This window comes from Andrena cerasifolii, chromosome 4 (assembly GCF_050908995.1).
Source record: "Andrena cerasifolii isolate SP2316 chromosome 4, iyAndCera1_principal, whole genome shotgun sequence".
NCBI lineage: Eukaryota > Metazoa > Arthropoda > Insecta > Hymenoptera > Andrenidae > Andrena > Andrena cerasifolii.
The window spans coordinates 5409422-5430785 of record NC_135121.1 but is presented as its reverse complement, the minus strand read 5'-3'; the positions used below and the strand labels follow the sequence as shown (position 1 = coordinate 5430785).

At 40.6% G+C, this 21364-nt stretch overlaps 1 protein-coding gene across 2 annotated transcripts; it reads left to right on the top strand.

Annotated features, from left to right (window-relative positions):
* The first annotated feature begins 2260 nt into the window (after positions 1-2260).
* On the top strand, positions 2261-16410 carry LOC143368622 (triokinase/FMN cyclase). Of its 2 annotated transcripts, none has more exons than XM_076811543.1 (11): positions 2261-2466; positions 3319-3508; positions 3618-3687; positions 5815-5925; positions 7388-7476; positions 8863-9079; positions 11002-11247; positions 11892-12305; positions 13480-13733; positions 15017-15144; positions 16194-16410. In XM_076811543.1, the coding sequence occupies exons 1-11, from the start codon at positions 2276-2278 to the stop codon at positions 16312-16314; spliced, it is 2031 nt and encodes a 676-aa protein (XP_076667658.1). In that variant the 5' UTR covers positions 2261-2275; the 3' UTR covers positions 16315-16410. The 2 variants fall into 2 exon arrangements, with proteins under 2 accessions (XP_076667658.1, XP_076667659.1); XM_076811544.1 differs by lacking the exon at positions 2261-2466 and adding an exon at positions 2863-3104.
* The last annotated feature ends 4954 nt before the right edge of the window (positions 16411-21364 follow it).

The window sequence follows — 21364 nt, the reverse complement described above, 5'->3', positions numbered from 1 at the left end:
CTTCACAGAATGAAAAACTATAAAAATGTTCACGTTCACTGCGTCTCATGTGGCGTCAGCATAAGCACAGTAGTAGTACCTTACGCGTCCGTGGCATCATTTCGCTTGGCTTGGCGCTGGCGTCGGTACACCCGTGACGTCACATCCGCTCTCCGCGTTGTCGCCATTTGGCTGGCTTCGCACTGGCGTCAGTTCATGCACACATTATCATCGCTTCCTGTAGGTGTTTCCCCTCCATCAATGTAGCTTAAGCCAGCCGCTTCCTGCTATTACCAGTCAGCCAGTTCCCTCACCATCAACACTGTCAACTATGTAGGAGCGAGAGCTCTGTGTGGCTGTGTAGAGTGTAGGAATCAAATAGATATGGGGGGGGGGGCATTTTCGTACGGCTCAGCAGAACAGGCATGTCAGAGAAGGGGCCGCCTGCGGCCCGCGGGTTGCCCAGCCCTGGTGTACTACGCAGCCACCCACCAGCCAACCTCAACCTCAACATGGGGCATTACCTCCGGCACCAAACACACTATTAATCTATGGGTAGGGTCCTCTCGGACTGACAAAAAACGTGCCAAAAAATCAGGACTTCAACTTTAAATAGCCGCTATTTTGTTTTAAATTAATATTTCGGAAATTCCCTCCGTCAATCAGAGGATACATCAATATACTAACGAATTTTTTTTGTTTTTTTATTTTACATAATCTGGTCCCGAATGGCAGTGTTCACCCCAAAACAACTTTTTAAAAAGGCTTCTTGGATATCGGTTGTAATTTTATTATAATCGTAAATATTTTTGTACAAAAAAATTACCAAATGTTCTTTAAATGTTGCTCTTTTATGTGCAAAAAGTTCTGTTAAAATATATATCTCCTCGATTTAAAAAAAATCACAAACATTCGCCTCTTTTCGACCTCCTGACTAGGTACAACCCGTTAAGATATCTTTCCTCAAAAAAAAATTCGTCGGTGACAAGAATCGAACCCAAACTTTCCGTTTACGAAGTAACTGCTATTCACACTTACCCAACACACTCATTTATAAATAGTTTTAATTTATAAGTATATATCGAGTATTAATTGTTTATAAAAAGTGTGCATTGACGCGAAATATTCTCCAGAATATAATCATTCCATCTCTAGACTCATTCCTTAAACATTTTCAAACAAATGTACGGTAATTGCATTACTATGCAAGTAAATTAATCTTGAAAATGAACATCTTTAAGATGCCGTGTGCCGTCTGGGTATGTATATTGCTGGAGAGAAAAAGAAGTAACAATATTGAAAGGTATGATAATATATAATATTTATTTATACAATACATATTAATAACATTGTAATATACATAAAGACAATACCCTCCTTTGCGTGCCGCAGTCGGGTAATTATAGTGTAAATATAGATATATGTTAAATAATATTGTTATTTTAATCGATTCTACTTATCTACCTGTACTTACATATTTGTTGTAACAATAGCACGTCTTAAAATATACGACAAATCATTAACCCAACATGTCACCTCACATGGCTGCCATTAATGTTTACAAACCAATAACTTGTAGGAACCTCAATATTTTTTACAACATTAATAATATCTGCAGCAGATAACTTGCTTATTTCTTTTTTTTTGGCGCAAAAGATTTATCTTCTATTTGCCATGTCTTATTTAATTCATGCAACATAGAAGGAATTGGCATGTAAATATGTTTAGGTTAAAGTAACCAGACATCCCGCATTGTGCTGGACAGTTCCGGATTTGAGCCTTTTGTCCCGCATTGAAAAGTGTCTCGCAAAGTGTCCCAGATTGGATATATAACATTTTACATTTTCGCAGTGGCATAAAGTTACTGTTTCCTCTACTTTTCTTTGTTGTGAAAAAAGAAAAATTTTTAATTTCGTTTCAATGTATCACTTTATAATCACAAGTATGTATTGTTAAATATATTGTAAATGCTTTAATAAACTACGGAAAAGATCTCCTCACGGATCTGTAAACCCCCTTTTTTTTGCTTGCTTGCTTCTCCCGCATTGGGACAGAAAATATCTAGTCACTTTAGTTTAGGTTATAAAAATTAAAGTTTATTTAAAATTTATGCTAAAGAAAATTCTATAATTTTCTTCTAAACCTTATAATATCATGTGATTAAAAATAATATTGTAACCAAACTATACTCACTTTAAAAAAAATTATTATCAAAATCACTACCTAAACATTACACACTTATTGTATAATTTGTAGCTTAACGCACTGCACATAATATATACTATTAGGCAGAGCAATGGCGGTCGGACCAAGGAAGATAAATATTGTGGAATGCTTTCTCTGTTTTACTACAGACTACAGATGTATAGTGCATGCCATTGAAACAGGGAGGGATAGTAGAAAGAAGACAGATAAAGTGACACAATATCTTCGATTTCTGCCGGACTGCTGTCGCCTCTACTTCTTCTCACTGACGTTCACTCTAGAGTTAGTATAGAGCTCAATGGTATATACGAATATTCAAGATGGCAACGAAATGGTCCAAGACTGGTGTAGCTAGAGCTATATAGCATTTCATCTAAACGTAGACCTACGCCCCTACCAACTTGCAACAGATCTGCGCAGCGCTTACGGATCTAACGGATAGATTCTAGGCCGATGTACACGTAGATCCTAGGGATTTGCTTTCCTTGCCGGTTTCTATCTCCCTACGCGGAACGAGTCTACTCTTAAATGGAATGCAGTATAGTTGCACTGTCCTCAGTCTAGTTCTAGCTTGCTCTAGCTGCAACTGAGTGTCGTATACACTTGATCTAGCCACAAAAGTGTCGTCATGTAGACGTACCTTTATTCTTACTACATAGAGAGAGACTAATGTGATGATCAAGCGAACAAGTGAAACGTATCTTTGTACCGAAATAAATTTCCTCGTGTTTACTAGGGAATAAATTAATGTTCCTCACAATTGTATGCACACTTTTAAGACTTATCCTGTGTATTAAATAAATAAATAAATAAATAAAAACATCAAAATTGGACAACGTCTATTGGGAAACATGGGAACATCAAAATTAGTCCACAATTCCACAGAAATGTAGAAGAATGTATTTCCCCTTATATTCGGCGTACAAATCGCATCTAATTAAGTATTTCTAAGCGTTACTGTATGTCGTATAACATTCTACGTCATTGTGACAGCATAACGGATGCTACAAATCGTCGTAATTCATTCACAATCGTGCTGTTACGGTTCCTTATCATTGTTATTACGACACTTTAGTGCTCACGATAACCTATAACCTTCGGGCAGATACTAGTTTCCGAATTTCCTATTCACAGTACGCCGAACGACGCTTTCGCGGAATACTCCATTCATTTGATTGAAAGTTCTACAAAAGTTCTCCCGAAAACTATGAAGAGCTTAATTAATTCTATTGACAACGCTGTTACGGAGACTCTATTTGGCTTATGCTATGCTTATCCACAACTCGAGTATCAACCAGCCCATAAAGTCGTTCTAATTCCAAACGTATGTATATAATTTTATTAATTTGTTTTTTATTTCATAGAGGACTTTAAAATCATTTCAACGTACTGTTTGTATTCATGTAAATGTATCAAAATATATTGTAATTTAGCTTGAAGCTCGAAAGAATAAGGCATCCGTTATATGCGGCGGTGGAGCTGGACACGAACCTTTTGCAGCAGGTAATCTCTTACTTTATGTATAATTTATATCATAATAGAGATTTAGAAATACGGACAATAAATTAAAGCCATTATACAGGATCTTCCAACAACTGTGTCCACCTGAATATCTCCGTTACTTTTAGAGATACGAAAAAACTTTATTTATAGAAGTTTTACCATTCCGTCGGGCCAATAACACACCAGTAATAATTCCTTTATAAGTGGAGGGTTCTAGGAGGGTTCAAGGTCATTTTTTTTTTTTAAATAGCATGCTACACTTTTCTATCCCTAATAGAATAGCGCATGTTTAGACAATTTCAAGGACTATATATATATATAGTACAAGGTCATTTCATGCTAAATAATGGAGTAAGAGGTCGACCTTTATGCCATAGGACGTGCTTGAAGTGTTGTCCGTCTGCGTGATCGATGGATCATTGAAGTCTACGACATCGCGGGATTTCGCGCGAAATCGCGTCCACCGTAATCACAAAAAGGGGACGCATTTTCTATTGCGAGATGAGAAGAAGACCGACTACCCACAGGCTGAAATGTCACAGGGGCAAGGGGACTCGCCCGCTCGCTCCACCCTATCCCCTCCAAGAAATCCTACTTTTAGGTTCTTAGCGGCTCTCCATATCCGTGGGCTGTCGTGACTTGTTTCGTTCGCGTTCTGCGTTACGCGGCGGACTTTGTTGCCAGGAATTGGGTGGAGCGAGCGGACGATTCCCCTTGTCCCTGTGACATTTCAGCTTGTGGGTAGTCGGTCTTCTTCTCATCTCGCAATAGTACAAGCGGTCGTTTCGCGCTTCTTTCTTGCGGAAGGCGAGAGCGAGTCTGAACAGATGCGAAGAACGGTATGAGACAAACGACGCGTTGATACTTTGTCTCGATCCGTCTTTCGGGCGACTAAGGCTGCACTGCCGTAGCACGTGCCTCGGCAATAGGGTGGTCCTTATTTTTCAACTTCCGATTTTTTTCGTCTTACCCCCCTAAATTGTGGCACTCGATGAGAAAATGATATGTGCAAAATTTCAAAACGATTGGACCACGGGAACCTGTGCCTCATTTGAGTTTAAAGTTTTGAAATGCTAGTGATTTCAGATATACTTACTTCCGAATGGCCCCAGTGGCCGATCGACACGAGGATTGAAGGGAAATGTGGGGAGGGGGTTTGGACCCTAAAACTAAAATTGTAGCTGCGGCTATTAGTTTCCGAAATATTAATAAAAAATTATCGTTAATTTTTTTTACAAATTATTTTTTTTAACTGCATACACGTAACCCTAACGAGAATCCATCCTGCCCCTCCAATTTCTTCTGCGGACAGTTGGACGCGCTCCCCTTATCTCCATGTGCCCCTAAATGGCACGTGCATTTAGCTGAAATTCAAAGGCAATTTTCTCGAGAACGAAGCGTGATATTAAAAAATTGTATTCTATAGTTTCGCCTCAGTTTAGCCTGTAGAATCACCCCCCTAGAGTATTGACTATCAATAGAGTTATAGGTATCCATCCGGTTTAATAGGATGGATCGTATCCGCAAATTTCTGGTTCAAATCTCCAAACTCACATCGGTTCGCTCCCATGCTTTACGCGCCCCCTGCGCTGATCTAGCCCCAACCAATACTAACACCCGGGACAAGTTGAAAAGTGGAATGCGTTGTGTCGGAATAAGTCAACAGAAGTACTAAAAGTTTTTTCTAATATCTCGGAAAGTAATGAATTCCCGAAGCAAGAATTTTGGATAGGGTCCACACACCCTCCCCACCCTCCCCCCCAAACCTCGTATCGATCGGCCACTGAAGGCATTCGGAAGTACAGCCAATATTTTTTATGTGAATTATATCAAGAGAAATTCGATGGACTGCAAATTTAGAATGCTCCGAATTGTCGTAACTGTCGTAACACAAAATGTTGCGGTACGGTGATGCGCATCTAAATGTTAAGGGGCCTCCAGCCACTGATATATGTTGCAGTGAAACGTTGATACATGCATCGATCCCCAGGTTTCATGATACATGTTATTACGTGTGTAGATCGATTTCCGTGTTTCAGCACCAGAAGCGGAAGCAAGATACATGTTTCATGAACCTGTATCGTGATGAACAAACGTATAATGTTGTTACGTTTCATATACTTTCAGGTTTCGTGGGAAATGGCATGTTGACTGCAGCTGTGTCAGGTTGTATATTTTCTGCGCCAACATCGCAAAATGTTAGCTACGCAATTGATCGTGTTTCTCTGCATAGTAAAGGTAATTATAATCACTTAACATTGACTTACATGTTTTTGAATGAAATAAAAATTATTACAAACTTTGATCCCTCCTTCGAATAGTCTCTCGTCTACGTTCTGTTGAAAATTTATTACATTTTACTTTTACTTGTAGATATACCTCAGTGATAACTGAAAAATTTGTCATGAAATCGCATTGAATTTGGTACCATAGACATTCATATTTTTAAACATGTGTAAGACTTACACATGTTTACCTATAATTATTACAAAGAATCCCTCGACTCAATTAACTCAATATTTGCCCCTGTATATAGCTGCAAACTATCCCCTCACAACTGGCAACAAATGGTAGTGCTATTAAAACATTAACTTTCATTAGCAATGGCGTTTTTCTACACTGAGGGATTTCCACCTTGTGCGCGGCTTTCGCGTCGTTTTACATAAATATTTTTGCATTTCGTAGTCTTTTTATTAGGCATTATGATTTATTTACAACAGAGTTTCCCAACCTTTTTTGGCTCATCACCCTCTTTTCAACGTTTTTTTTTTGTTCAGCGCCCCCTTCGCTGAGTTAGATTGAAAGTAAACAAAATAAAATAACTAGAAACTGAAATTTCAAGGCTAATTATTAAAATGTAAGTGTTTGTTTAAAAAATGTTTAGGCGACCAAATTTTCAAGTGCATTCTTACCACCCGCTTCCTCCTCAACGCCCCCTACTGCCCCTAAAAACAGCAGGGCCCTTCCAAACCTCCTCAGCGCCCACGTTGAGAAACACTGATTTACAATAACACAGTAGTAAACCACCCTGATAGCCAGATCTGGGCAGCAGAATCTGACGTCAGAACTGCAGCAGTCTGTGTCCGCATTTGGCTGCGTTCTGATGTGCAGAGCTTGAGGTGCAGTGCCTGATGTCAGATGGACAGCAGATCGACAGCAGATTTCGCCGTCTGCTAGGCACAGCAACAGCGCCATCTGAGGTCCAGAATTACCAAGCAATTGCCTACAGATGGCGCTGTTGCTGTGCCTAGCAGACGGCGAAATCTGCTGTCGATCTGCTGTCGATCTGCTGTCCATCTGACATCAGGCACTGCACCTCAGGCTCTGCACATCAGAACGCAGCCAAATGCAGATCTGGTTATCAGGGGCATTAATTGATTTTTAATTTGAACCACTTTTGATCGTTTAATATGTATATGTTTCATTAATTGCCTATATGAAATAAGGACTTATATGCTTATTACAGTGTTTCTCAACCTTTTTTGAGTCATGACCCCCTCTTATTATATTCAAGTACATAACTTGCGATCCTCCCCCCATATAAGGTAAGATCAATTTAATAAGGTAAAGAAAAGACATTAAAAATAGGTATTTCAGATTATAATTCTAACTTAATAATATTTAAAAAAAACAACCAAAACTGTGATGCGATCCACCGGTTGGGAACCACTGGCTCAATATATGTACTGTATATTTTCAGCTGGCATCTTAATGGTAATTCCGAATTATACTGGAGACTGCCTTAATTTTGGGATTGCAGTTGAAAAAGCGAAACAAGCGGGTTTAAAGGTAAAAGTAGAAGATAAGTAAATGCAAATAAAAGTGGTACGTGGCGACTTACATTTTTCGTATCAAACTGTAACACTTTCCGTGAAGGGAAGTTGCTGACCAGTGGAGTCAGCATTTCACCGAACGATGCCTCGCAAACCGACAAATTCGTGTAAATACGGAACGAATTTACGACACAAATCACACACTAACCTCTCAATACTCTGTAATTAAACCGTCGAAGCTGTGAGACTTATTGAAGGTCCGAAGACACAACGCATCCGAAGACGTAATCTCGGGTACAGTAGCTGGAAGTGGTATAACGGTGTCGTAAAATTGGTGAAGCGTTAAACTAAACATGTTCTGAGCATCGACACAAACGAATTGGCAGAAATATGGGACGATAATCACCCGAAGCCTCAGTTAGTGCCGCTGCTGAATACTTTAATCATTGACGACCTCGCTATACACTCTCCAGTCACTACATACAGGGTGTGTCACTACAGGTCAAAATAAGACAAAAATATAGAATACAATTTTTAAATATCGCCCTTCCTGTAGCGGAACACCATTCATGCTTATCTATGTATGCATGTATTAGAGAATACAGTGGAGCGATTTTTATTTATACTTCCCCGTTTTCCCAGTGCCTAACCCAGACCTAATCCAGACCTTTTTTTTTTTATGTGGAGAAATCCCTAACGGATACTCCGCCCCCCGGGGGAGGGATGGGATTATGTGGGGCTTGCACCCACTAAAACTCCACGGTGGTCTTCCTCGGGCGCGGAGTTCCGCGCACGAGGGGAGGGACTTTACGCGGGAGCAAACTAGCGATACATCCGCTTGCCCCCCCCCCCCAGCGCAAAGGCGAACTCCGCGCTCAACAACCCCGTGCGATGGCGGCGGGGCCCTCCCGAGACACCTTTTTTTTTTTTTAACGTGGAGAAATCCCTAACGGATACCCCTAACCCTCGGGGGAGGGTCAGGGGTTATGTGGGGCTTGCACCCACTAAAACTCCACGGTGGTCGTCCTCGGATGCGGAGTAGCGCGCCTGAGGAGGAGGACTTGATGCGGGAGCAAACTAGCGATACGTCCGCTTGCCCCCCCCTCACGCGCATGATGTTGATGCATACTCCGCACCGATTCCCCGACGACTCGGGGACTTCCCTGGGGTCCCGAGACACCTAACCTAGACCTAACTCACTTTCGCGTCTAAATCTCTCAGCTTTCCCAGTGCTTCGAAACTTGCTTTCGTGCCTAAACGTCCCTGCGTTCTTCACTACCTGTACAACCCCATACCTCGTCATCGTCTCCGACATCGTCATACAGGACGTGACACCGTTAATACTCTATGTAAAATGTGTGTGAGTGTAGTATGATTACATGATGTAAATTTAACATTTTAGATTACAGAATTAATTGTAGACGAAGATTGCAGTATACCGAGCAGTGAGCAGGGTGTTGCTGGTAAACGTGGACTACCAGGAATTTTGTTCGTTTTTAAAATAGCTGGCGCGCTTGCTGAAAGAGGACTGCCACTTGAAGAAATTTATGAAATTGCGCAGAATGTTGTAAAAAATATGGCCACTTATGCAGTTGGATTAACTGCATGTGCTATACCTGGTTAGTATTGAAATTTAATTTTAAAACTAAAGTTGCGAAAATCTTATGCGTAACCGTATATACCGGATTTTAAGAAAAGGGTCTAAGACTTTACGACCTTATTGGATCCAACTAGCGGAGTACAAAATACTTATCAAATACAGGTTCTAAATTCAATCCTTTCATATTCACGGGGAGTGTAGGAACCGGATTAGTGTGATTGGTAATTTTTCAATGTGGATGATAAGTTGTAGAAGTATTTCTATTGGTACGATCATACAAAACTGCGTGTCTGTCATTTCTACATGAGAATAATAGGCCCACATTGATAATGCCGTTGTGACCACGTTTCCGACGGGGGCCCGGTGAGATGGAGAAGGAGAGAGGTGCCGCTATATTGTCAGTCGATGCGGCAAGGTTCAACAAATGAGCAGTTCGTAGCTGAGTTTACCGTTCTGCAAGGATATCAGGAAACTTGGTTTTAAAGTCTCCTGGCGGGGGAACAGAATTTCGTACCGGTCATGCCACATAGGAGAACATGCTGGGGTGGGCCAAATTGAAATGCGCCTGGCGTACACCCCGGTCGGATGGTCCAGCCAGAGGTTGCCCGTCTGCTGGTTTAGCCCCGTTACGCGCGACCAAGTGCGTACGAACTCATATATCTCCGTGTACCTAGTGGTCGTCGACAACCTGGTCGCCAGCAACTTGTCGCAAGTGCCTAACGGAGCTTACGACTAAAGCCGGCTACGCACTGTCATCCAGTCGCCGGCGGCTTGGTCGACAAGAGAACAGAAATCTTTGTTGTGCGCCGCAATTCCGTGGGTAAGAACTCATATTTCTGAGTACCTCGTGGTTGTCGGCGCCCAGGTTCTTACCCACGGAGTTGCGGCGCACAACAAAGGTTTCTGCTCTCTTGTCGACCAAGTTGCCGGCAACTTGTCGCAAGTGCGTAACGGGGCTTAGACACCTCGTTGGTTGTCGCGATCACTTGGTCTCCCAAGCGTCGCTCATGATTTCGTGGTTGCCATGGACTCGCTGGTTGCTACAACTCTCGCTGGTGCGTAAGGACGTATATATTTCCGTATGCCTCGTGGTCGTCGGCGACCTGGTAAGTACAATGCGTAACTGGCCTAAGGACGCAGCCTCACTAACGGCAAGCATGTGAGCCAGAGCCGCGCGGAAGGGGAGCTCGAAAACCAACGATAATGTGGGCGTGCAACGGATAGGGAAAACTATAGTAGTGTGCGGTGCAGGCTCATACCCGTAGGATAGGCTTGAATGACTGGGATTTTTGGGGGCCCCAGTGTTCGCTGCCACTCGGGCACCCAAGTGGGCCAACCATTTTAGCTTATGGATACGAGTCGGCACATCACAGTACTGCTTACACTCTTATAGTTTTCCCTATCTCTGAAAAACACCACGGAAGTCGGGCTCCTTAATGGTGCGACTAGCCCTCGCTACAGTAGGCGATGCTTAAAGGAAGGTGTATCGTGGCCATAACAAACTTTCATTAAGCGTGTTTATATACATTGTTTGACAATGTTCGGAAACTGCTGTAGCCGAAACAAGAGTTTCACATAAAGGCAGGAAGCATGTTTCTGGTTTCCTGTATGGGACTTGGGTCCAATCAGGTGTCCACACATATCCATACATATTTCGCGACAAAATATTGTTCGTACGATGCCACGGACGAGTTAGCCCGCGACATAATATCGTAAATATCTCGGATATGTCTCGTCTGTGGCGGTTCCTTCTAGTTCTACTCACTCACACTACAGAGTTTGGGCATGCCTGATTTATATGAAAAGACTGAGAAATTAAGTATACGTGAAATGAATGAAAGAGAATGGCAAAGTAGATGGTATATGCAATTCTTATGTGGAATGTACACAATTGTATGGATAAGTGTAATATTAATATATGTTGCTTACCATATGTTTTAGGGCAGCCACCAATGTTCGAGCTTACAGAAGACGAGGTAGAATGTGGGATGGGGATTCATGGTGAAGCTGGTTATGAGAAAATTAAATTAAAATCATCGAATGAAGTGGTTTCGTTCATGTTGAAACATATTTGTGACTCATTATCTTTGCACAGTGGAGATGAAGTTGCAGCAATTATTAACAATTTTGGAGCGTTGAGTCAACTTGAGCAAGGAATTGTTGTTCATGATTTGATACATCAGCTTAGTAAGTTACAATGACAAAATATAAATGCTAAATTGTATATCATGATGTGATTTACAAAACTAGCTCAAGCTATATATAACTATTTAATTTTGATGCCCCTTTGTAATATGGTAGCATAGAGGTTTCGCTGGCTGTGTGGAAAAGATAAGGTACTTAATGCGGTTACGACTCGCGCTTTTACGCGTCAAAAACGTTTTCTGGGCAAACAATCCACTTGGAAGAATAATAGAAGTAAAAATACAAAGTTGACATTATTTAGCTGACTCCTCGTAGATAGTTTACCCGCTCTGGGTAGCCAGATCTGGGCAGCAGAATCTGACATCAGAACCGTAGTTGTCTGTGTTCGCAGATGGTTACATTCTGAGCTGCAGAGCCTGATGTCAGTGCCTGATGTCTGATCGCCAGCAAATCCGCAGCAGATTCTGCCGTGTGCTACGGTTCTGACGTCAGACTCTGCGCTCTCATCCCAGAGCCAGACCCTGCTACCAATCTGATGTCAGACTGGAGACAGATGGTTATCAGGGCGTTTAGTCTTATACTAAATGGAAGCAGAAAAAATAATTAATGTATTTGAAGAACCTTGTACTGAAATCTCTAACTATTGCTGTATGCACATAATCCTTCATAACTTTATGTTAATCCAGGGAATTTGAATATACACCCTGTGCGTATATATTCAGGAGTTTTGATGACGTCGTTGAATAGCGCCGGCATACATATCACGCTTTTGAAATTACCGGAATCTTATAAGGATACTTTCATCAGTTGTTTGGATGAACCTACCAATGCTCCGAAATGGCCAGGTTGTGCGTACAGTATTCCTTCAAAAATTGTACAGAGCACACAGAGCGTACAGAGCATTTCTGAACGTCTTTGTCAAGTAACACAAAATATAGAACATGCTGGATTAAAGATTGATGTCCAATACCAAAACATATTGAAAGAGTGTCTAAAAAGTGCTTGCGAAAGTATAATTGAAAAAGAAGGTTTTATTAATGACCTCGACAGAGGTTGTGGCGACGGTGATTGTGGTTCAACACTTACTAGACTTGCTAATGGTATGTGTAAACATGAATATAGTTCCTTAATATAAGAGATTTATGCATTTATGCATTTTTCGTTTTTTCTATTTTCATTTACAGTATCTAGAAATTACTAGCTTTCTAAACAATTTTCAACGTACCTAATAATTCTAATTGTTAATCCTATTTATGTTTGGTTCTGGAATATACATTCTAATCACCTACTTTAAATTCTGCTAAACTAATCACTCTTTCAAGGTACGCCTTCCTTTTTAACACTTTGAGCGGTGTGGGTTGTTTTCACGACGAGAATTTCCATTTCCTAACACAGGAAAACATTAAAAGTATTGCCCGAAATTCCTCAAACGTTGGCTTTAAAAACAAACAGAGCTCGGAGTTCGGTTTGTACTTTGCTATTTCAGCAACGTCTTGCTCGTTCAGCAATCGAGCCTTCGATAATTCATCTGAAATTCATCATTTGTATGTCCTCCATTAAATTTTGATTAAAGTATCGCTAATGGATTGACGAGATTCTGCTGATAAAAATGTGTCTACACCCGACGTCAACCGAACTATTTCTAATTATGCGTGATGTACAATTGGTTTACGGAATCCAAAAGTGATTCGAATTACACGTGATAAAAACTATAGGAATGATGCTAGTATTTGTACTCATTTTCATTGGAAAAACTTTTCCCATGCGTTTGCAGTACTAAAATAAAAATTTAGAAAAAAGTATAAAAATCAATATTTTCATTGGTGGATGACTCATCTCATTTTCGATGCTTTCCAGAATATATTCACGAAAAAACACGCCGAGCCCGTGCTCAGAGTTGAATTTTTTCGGCATGAAAGCACACCGACGCTGTTCAAACTGTTAAACTTCTAAAAGTGGGTAGAAAGTTCCAGGCGATACACGATTGGCACGTGGAACGTTCTAAATTGATTGTTCTTAAAAATCAAATAAAATAATTATCGGGGACCAAAAGTATATAACAGTGAGTGAACTCTTTCGATCAATCAGCTTACTAGAAAATTAAGCTTCTTTTTATTATTCTACATGTAGAATTGCTCTTGAAAACCCCCCAACTTCAATAATCGCTATAAACAATAAGAAGGAAAAATATTCTCTGTTATTGTTATACCAGTTAGCCTACATTAATTTTTATTTTGTAAAATTTAAAAAGAAGTAATGAATTCTCACTTTCAGATATTTTACAAAACATAAATAACTATTATTTCTCACATCCTTCGTCGGTTCTTTCCAAACTGGCACATACAGCTGAGGAACAAATGGGTGGAACATCGGGAGCATTGTATTGTTTATTTTTCACGACTGCTGCTGTAGAATTAATATCAGCCCAACAAGGAGAATACTGGTTAAATATATGGGCTCGAGCACTACGTGGTGGTTTACACTGCTTAATGAAATATGGGAAAGCCAATCCAGGAGACAGATCTATGGTATGAATCTTCTTCATGCTTTATTATCCCTTTCGCGACTAGCGCCGCTTACATCCGGCTTCCGCTAAGTGCTTCAGACTGGCTGGTGCCGGTTATATCCGGCATCCACTAAACGTCACAAAAAGATAGAAAACAAAAAGTATCACTCGTTCCAGAAACGCGACGCGTTTAGTGGAAGCCGGATATAATCGACGCTAGTCCCGAAAGGGTTAAACATATTATTAGAAGGAGAATGGGATCGATAGAAATGCCCTTTTGTGGTGATGCAAAAGAAAAACTTCGCATTAATTTTCAATGTTATAAACAACTTTGCGGACAATCTTTTTAACAAATGTACACCGCTCCAGAGGTGTAAATTCACGGCTGAAAGCCACGACAAATAATTTCTTTATACCCTATACATTAGTTTCGCGAGAGGTGTTGGGGGTGGATATGGGTCTCGTGGTAAATGGTCCCATGACCATGATTTTTTTTAACATCAAGAAGTGAGAGTTCACGCACATCGCTCGTCGTGGTAACAAATAGTGAATAGTGTATCAAAAAAAAAATTCTGGTAGCGAAGGAAGTTTGAAGAATGGCAACAAAGCAAGACAGTATGACGAAGCGTCTCGAATCGAACCGATTCTCTGGCAACCACTACTTAGGCAGCAGCGTTTCCAGTAGTAGGGGGCTTGTGTCATCATGGGTAGCTATAGATATAGCTGCCAACGTTACGGAAAGCTATATATATAGACTAATACGACTTGTGCACACCTTACAGCTCACCGCAACGTCGGCTATATACCCGTGACGACACGAGCCTCCTACTTTTGGTAACGCTGCTGGGCGGTGCGGAACCCGAGTCGTGGTTCCGTCACGAAATCAGCGGTAATTAGTACCCTGGCCGCCAGTAGGATTCGCACGTTTCTCACAGATCGAAACTGAGAGCAGCGAGCAGATAGGGCCTGCAACGCCCGTGGTTTTCGTTCCACATAGCCACCACGGTCTCATTGTGGTCGGGCAGCAGATGCTTAAGCTTCGTTCTCATTAATCAAGTCACCTGACTTTAAGTTGCTTGAATTCAAGTAACCTGACTTCGAGTTTGTGTTCAGTAGTGTCAGTTGTCTTCAACTTTTAAGATTACTTAAAGCAAGTAGATAGCTAAAATGGGGTAAAAGGATGTGGTGTTTGCTGAAATATGTGTAACAAGGAACGAAATTACGAATAAGTTTACATAAGTTTTTTGTACGCTTCAAATGACTTGGGAACTCTGTGTTTATTTATAATATTTTCCATTTTCATAGATTGACGTGATCAATGCAGTCTGCGAAACATATGAAAATATTTTGCATAAGGAATTCCGTGAAATTTGCTCTGCTATAAAAGCAGCAGCTTGGCAGGCATGCGAAGCTACAAAAACTATGAAACCCAAGTAAGTATAAAACCATATATCTGTATAACTATACAAGGTGTTGGGCAACAGCTAGAAAGTATTACAATGCATTTTACTACTTCGTCGACGCGGACATATGTATTGGGAAAAGGGGCTATGTGTAGTTGAAAGTAACCGGTCTACTTACATGTGATAACACTGTTGGGCAGATCATAGTTCTCCGTGCGGCCACAGGCAGGGTTGGCAGGAATACCCCTACTGTAGTAGAAGGGAAACATACGCGTAGTGGAGGGAGAACACCAACCTTGGCGTCGATTAGTTTGGCGCCACAGCGTCATCAGTCATCAGTCTCCACTACGGCGGGGAAATTCCTGGCATTCAGCGTTGCCAGAAGTAGAGGGGGGGGGGGGGGGTGGCCGTGTAGAGGGCTGCTGACGCAGTAGGGAGTAATAGAAGGAGAATCCTCGCATGGTGTGCACAAGTGGTATATATATATATTCCGTGACATCGGGTATATCTATAGCTACCCGTGATGACAGGAGCCCCCTACAGTAGTGGGTTCTCCCGGCAACGCTGCTGGCATCCGTGACCACAAGTGCCCGCCCGTGCGGGCACCTAAAGTCTGAACGCGGGCGTCTAGGCGCATATAGGTAATCCCGCCTTAAGTTAGAGCCAACTGAGCACGAACAGTTCTAACCATAACCTTTTAGTGGTAATAGATCGTTGCTATCCGCGGCCGCAGAAATCAACACACGCGTCAAGTGCGGGCCTTCCGAGCCGCAGTTCCGCGCCCGCTCGTCTCTGCTGAAGGGCGGCCTACAAGCGTATTCGGGAACTTCTTGATGGTCGGCGTTTCTCGAAGCTTCCTTTTCTGCATGCTATAACTTCTTAAAAAAAACATTTTCTCGTATTATAAAAGCAACAACAATATTTTGGATACTAATGTTAAGTGGATACCCTGTACAATGTACATTGGCTAATAAATGGGAATATGCTATAACTATAGCACCTAATATGTTTTTCTAATTCTATCGATTATTGAATATTTGTTCATTTTCACCTGATCATATATTATGATTCTGTTGCAGAGTCGGTCGAGCTAGCTACGTAAAACAAACTCAATATTTACAAAATGTAGATGCTGGGGCATATGCAGCCGCTACTTGGATTGGCGCTATTATAGATGTAATTAAGAATGCTAAAATCTAATGTTATTTAATAAATCAATACAGAACTACATATATAATGATTTGTAACGTTATGTTATAACGATACTGATACTAATAAAGATCTATTGAAGGTGTATGTTTATTTTATCTAACTTCAACTTTCTGGTGACTTGAACTGTATTAATACTATTAGAGCGAGTAAACCGTATCACAGTAAAATATGATGTAAATACAGGGTGTTCCTAAAAATCTGGGACATCTTTTCAGGATCAGTTCTACTTGCCAAAGTAATAAAAAAGTCGGTATATGCATATGTCTGATAATGTTTAGTTATGCAGTTATAAGCATTTTTATATTCCGTAAAACAGCAGCCCGGACAAACGATTGAAGGGCAGTTGGCTTACAAGCGCGTTTGTCAGTTGGTCTCGCGTTTAAAAAGCAAAAGCGAAATGATAATCAATATATCGTTCCGCAGAAACACAACGCAATGTCGTTCTCTATTAGCGCCGACAGTATGTGCTTCACGAAGTCACCGGATCCATAAATTTTTTTTAATTCGTTAACCTGCAATATAAAAATTATTTAAGATTGACAAATTAAATATATTTCGTTTCGAAGATATACCGAAAACGAATTTTGAAAAAATTTGAAACTACATATTTTCTACGTGGAGGATAGGTATACATAATTACAAAGGTTGTATTTTACTTACTCCCTTTTCGAAATCTTCTTCAATGCTTAGAGCATCCTCAAGGCTCGAGACATCCTCCAAACTGTTGAGGGAAGACTTTAAATGATATATTTTGAAAAGTGAGCCATTCCTTTCGTCTATTTGATCCCATCCGCTTTATATTTCACTCCATAAGAGTCTTCTATTTGTCGCTCGTGCGACAAAATGTTTGGACGCCCCTGTCTTAGATGGTAGGTATCATTGCACCCCCGCTCTAAGCAAGGCGCTAAGGACACAAGGGAAGGAACTGTGCATTGACACCAGGCATGCTGTTTGGTCAACTCAAGTTTTGCCACAAATCAATTAACGACGAGCTGACCACTCAGGAGGCAATAGATTCGCATTCAAGACTGAGGTACGTAAGATCAAAGTTTTCCTTCGACAAGATCACATAAAAAAAAGTAGTTAAACGTGTACAAACCACCTTCGAAATCGTTCGAAGTTATATCCTGATAGCCAGATCTGGGCAGCAGAATCTGACGTCAGAACTGCAGCAGTCTGTGTCCGCTTTTGGCTGCGTTCTGATGTGCAGAGCCTGAGGTGCAGTGCCTGATGTCAGATGGACAGCAGATCGACAGCAGATTTCGCCGTCTGCTAGGCACAGCAACAGCGCCATCTGAGATCCAGAATTACCAAGCAATTGCCTACAGATAGCGCTGTTGCTGTGCCTAGCAGACGGCGAAATCTGCTGTCGATCTGCTGTCGATCTGCTGTCCATCTGATATCAGGCACTGCACCTCAGGCTCTGCACATCAGAACGCAGCCAAATGCGGACACAGACTGCTGCAGTTCTGACGTCAGATTCTGCTGTCCAGATCTGGCTATCAGGGTATGTAATAAATGGATATTTGACATTGGCTTCGTTTTGTTTCCCTAAACGAGGGTGGTCCTTCGGATAGTCGGCATACAACTGCCTATAAAATCCGACCGCTTCTTGGCTCAATCACGGATACTTAACACATTCAGAATAGCACCTTCTTTGTAAATAATTTATTCTTTTACATATAAAAATTTTGTAGTCTCCTTCAAAATCCTCTCTGGCCGAGTTTATGGAGTATTTTATTTGTGATTTCTATGAAGAAAAACAGTGGTAAAAGCCTTCGGAAGATATGGCTCTGAATTGCTGCGCTGTGTTCTTTTGAATGCCTGCTACGTCATTAAAAATTTAATTATAATTCCTGGTTCAAAATTCAGATGACACATCTTTCCACAGAACGGTCAGAACAATAACTTCTTTCAAAGGGCGCAGCGTTCACGACACTGACCCTATTACAACTAAACTAGAAAATTACAAAATGATATGAACATTGTTGGCATGCACAGTAGGAAGGGGGCGGTAAGAGTTCTCATATTTTAGTAGTCACACCATGTAAGCACATGCTTGTTACCAATCCATTTATGATTCTCGTAAAGCATTGTATAAGCATCATACAAAATTTTCGATTGATGGCCTGTTTTGGATTCATTTTTAGCTCAGTACAAATCGTTTCATTGGGTTACAATAGAAATTATAAAGATTTCATTTTTTATACAGTTAGTATAGTAACGATTGTCTTACATTGTGTAGTGTATCCTGTGTTATTTGAGTACCTTCCGCGATGATACGTTGATGCCCTGATAATAAGCTCTGCCTATAATAGCTAATATGAAAGAGTGCGAAAATAACACTGAATAGATTGCACAATGTAAGATAATTGTTACTAGTATATATTAATTACGAAAATGTGATTTAAATGGTCGTCACATTATATACTTTCTGTAAGTAAAGCTAACATTAGTAAAAGAGTGATGATTTCTTCTTATCAATTTATTCTTTCTGCAAATAACTACTAGAGCCTGGCCATAAAAACCTATGATAGTTGTATTTAGAAAAAAATATACTATAATTCTGCTATAAGAAAACATATGTGTAAGAATCTTTTGGAAGGCAGGATTATCAACTCTAGTACTCCTATCTTATTTTATTATATTGTCCACTCTATCTCGCTCTTTCTCACCCACTCGCAATACTCACTGTATTTCTCGCTAATACCTTGCACTCGTCATTCTCGCTATTTATATTAGATATGTCAGCGGGCTCTAGGGATTCTCGCTTCGCCTCCCTTCTGGCCCGCTCGCTAGAACACGCGCCAGCATATCGTTGACCCGTATCGACTGTTTCGTCTAATTTCAGTTAATCGACGACAGCATCAACCACACTCACCCGCATACTTATGTACATGCTCTTACACCACATATGTTCTCACTTAGAAAAGAAAAACAACGGTCAGCTTCATACTTTCGAAGTGCATCCACCTAGAAAGATTTCATTTGATTCATCCTATGCCCTTCTAAAAACCACTTAACTGTAGTTTAACCCATTTTTTCTCTAAATACATATTATTGTATTCTTTAAATATTATTGACTATTGACCTGCGGAGCGAAGAAATATTTTGCACTTGTTCGCTCGGATGTTGGTTCTCTTAAAATTACATAATTTGGTTAATTATTTACATTTCAACAACGTAAAACGAATATTCCCCGAACACATCGTATAGTTTTCATATTTCACGACAATATAAGAAAATAAAAATCGACTCTTGTCAATCTTTTCGGGTATATGTAACGATGTGAAAAGACAAAACTATAAACAGGCAACAGGGCAATAAGAACGATATATTGGAAGTATTTAAATAAAAATTAATTACAAACGTGGAAAATTGATTAGAACGTTGAAAGTAACAAACCATATATTATATATTCTACAATAATTACATTTAAATATATAATAAATTCAATCAATGTGATTAAAGTTGAGATATACTATTATTTATATGTAGTACTGTATACATATATGCACCGTACATAAACAGTAGAGATATTTTGTACGGGGTAGAGGTAATATCGTGGTACACCTGCTTGCCAAACGATTCCTCATACAGAAATAAGCCTATAGTGCACAATGAAGGCCAATGTTAAGTGCTTAAGAGGCGTGCAGTGATTGCTCTACACCATTGGAAAGATCTCGCCAAGTAGAATTGATTGATACCATTGTTAACTTCGAAATCAGATAGGACCACCTCGAAAAATGGCCTCAAAGTTCGACATTTTGCGCTTTTGAACAGAAGAAATCGATAGTAAAATCCCATCTGGTCCGAGGGACCTCGGGTAGACACTTGAGGAAAAACCGAGAGATATAAGCGATACCGACTCCAGCAGATTGGGGCGGCAAATGTGCCTCATGACCTTTGTTCTTGACCCATTTTTGTAACACCTCAACCCCGATGTACCAGGGGAATCGTACCGTATCTAAGCGCATTACCGCTGGCCATTATCAACCAGAGATGGGCAAAAAATTATTTCAAATAAAAAATTGAGTACGACTAAAAGATGAAAATTGTATTCCAGACTCACGAATAAGACTAACCCGAGTCAATTTTTAATCGAAGCGCCATGATTGTGAATAATTCAATCATGGAGATTCAATCGTCGGCCATGATTGAATTACTTCAATCATGACTGACTGAACTATGTTCTCGTATTCACGGGTACTTTAGTCGATTGAAGCTCGACTAACTTTGGCAAGCCTCGACACTCCCGAGAGCCTTTGATCGAAGCCGCGCGAGGCCCGAGCCGAGCGACGTTGTATCGTTCACCGTTTAAAGTGGCGCCTGGGGTTGCTCGGCGATGTGTCATCGATTATACGGAAAGTGAATTTCTTTATTTTTCATCGTATCAATATGAAAGTGACACCAATGGATTCATTGCATTCTCCCGATTAAATGGACAGAAAATAATTTAAATCGGACTACTTTTAACGAAACGGAGCTTTCAATTCGACTCAAGGTCCCGATTTTATACATCCGAAAAAATACTACCATATTGGCTGAAGTGTTTTCTATAAAATAAGTCTATCTCTTGTTAGTAATTTGTATATTCAACGTCGCAGAATTGCAACGTTGCTATTAAGGCACGGTTATAAATATGTGTAATGTGCGCCACAGAACACCCTAGAAAGGATTTTAATGTGTAGACTGTGGACGGACGCGCAACGAGGGACCTCGTGCATCATGAAGCCGCGTACGCGAATGGTTGCGCGCATTGTCGAAATCAGCGGAAAAAATAGAGCCTTCCGATTGTTGAAAAGTCTTTGGGCTTGGATTATCAGGAAAGACCTACCCCCCACTGTTTTGCTTCCTCGCTGCGAGGAGGGCCTTTGGGCCCTAATAGGCCGCCCGTTGACAGCCGAGAGCAATAAAACCGACGGGCCAGATAAAATGTTCATGTTTTTGATAAGTGTTGATAAAAGTATTACCAATCGATTCCTTATGTATTCCCAATGAAAATGGCCCCAAAAATTATATAATTCGGACCATAATT

Coding starts and splice junctions, on each gene's coding strand:
- LOC143368622 (XM_076811543.1), top strand. CDS start 2,276: ATGGCGGTCGGACCAAGGAAGATAAATATTGTGGAATGCTTTCTCTGT. Junction 9,080..11,001: donor AACTGCATGTGCTATACCTG/GTTAGTATTGAA, acceptor CATATGTTTTAG/GGCAGCCACCAATGTTCGAG. Junction 12,306..13,479: donor ACTTACTAGACTTGCTAATG/GTATGTGTAAAC, acceptor TCTCACTTTCAG/ATATTTTACAAAACATAAAT.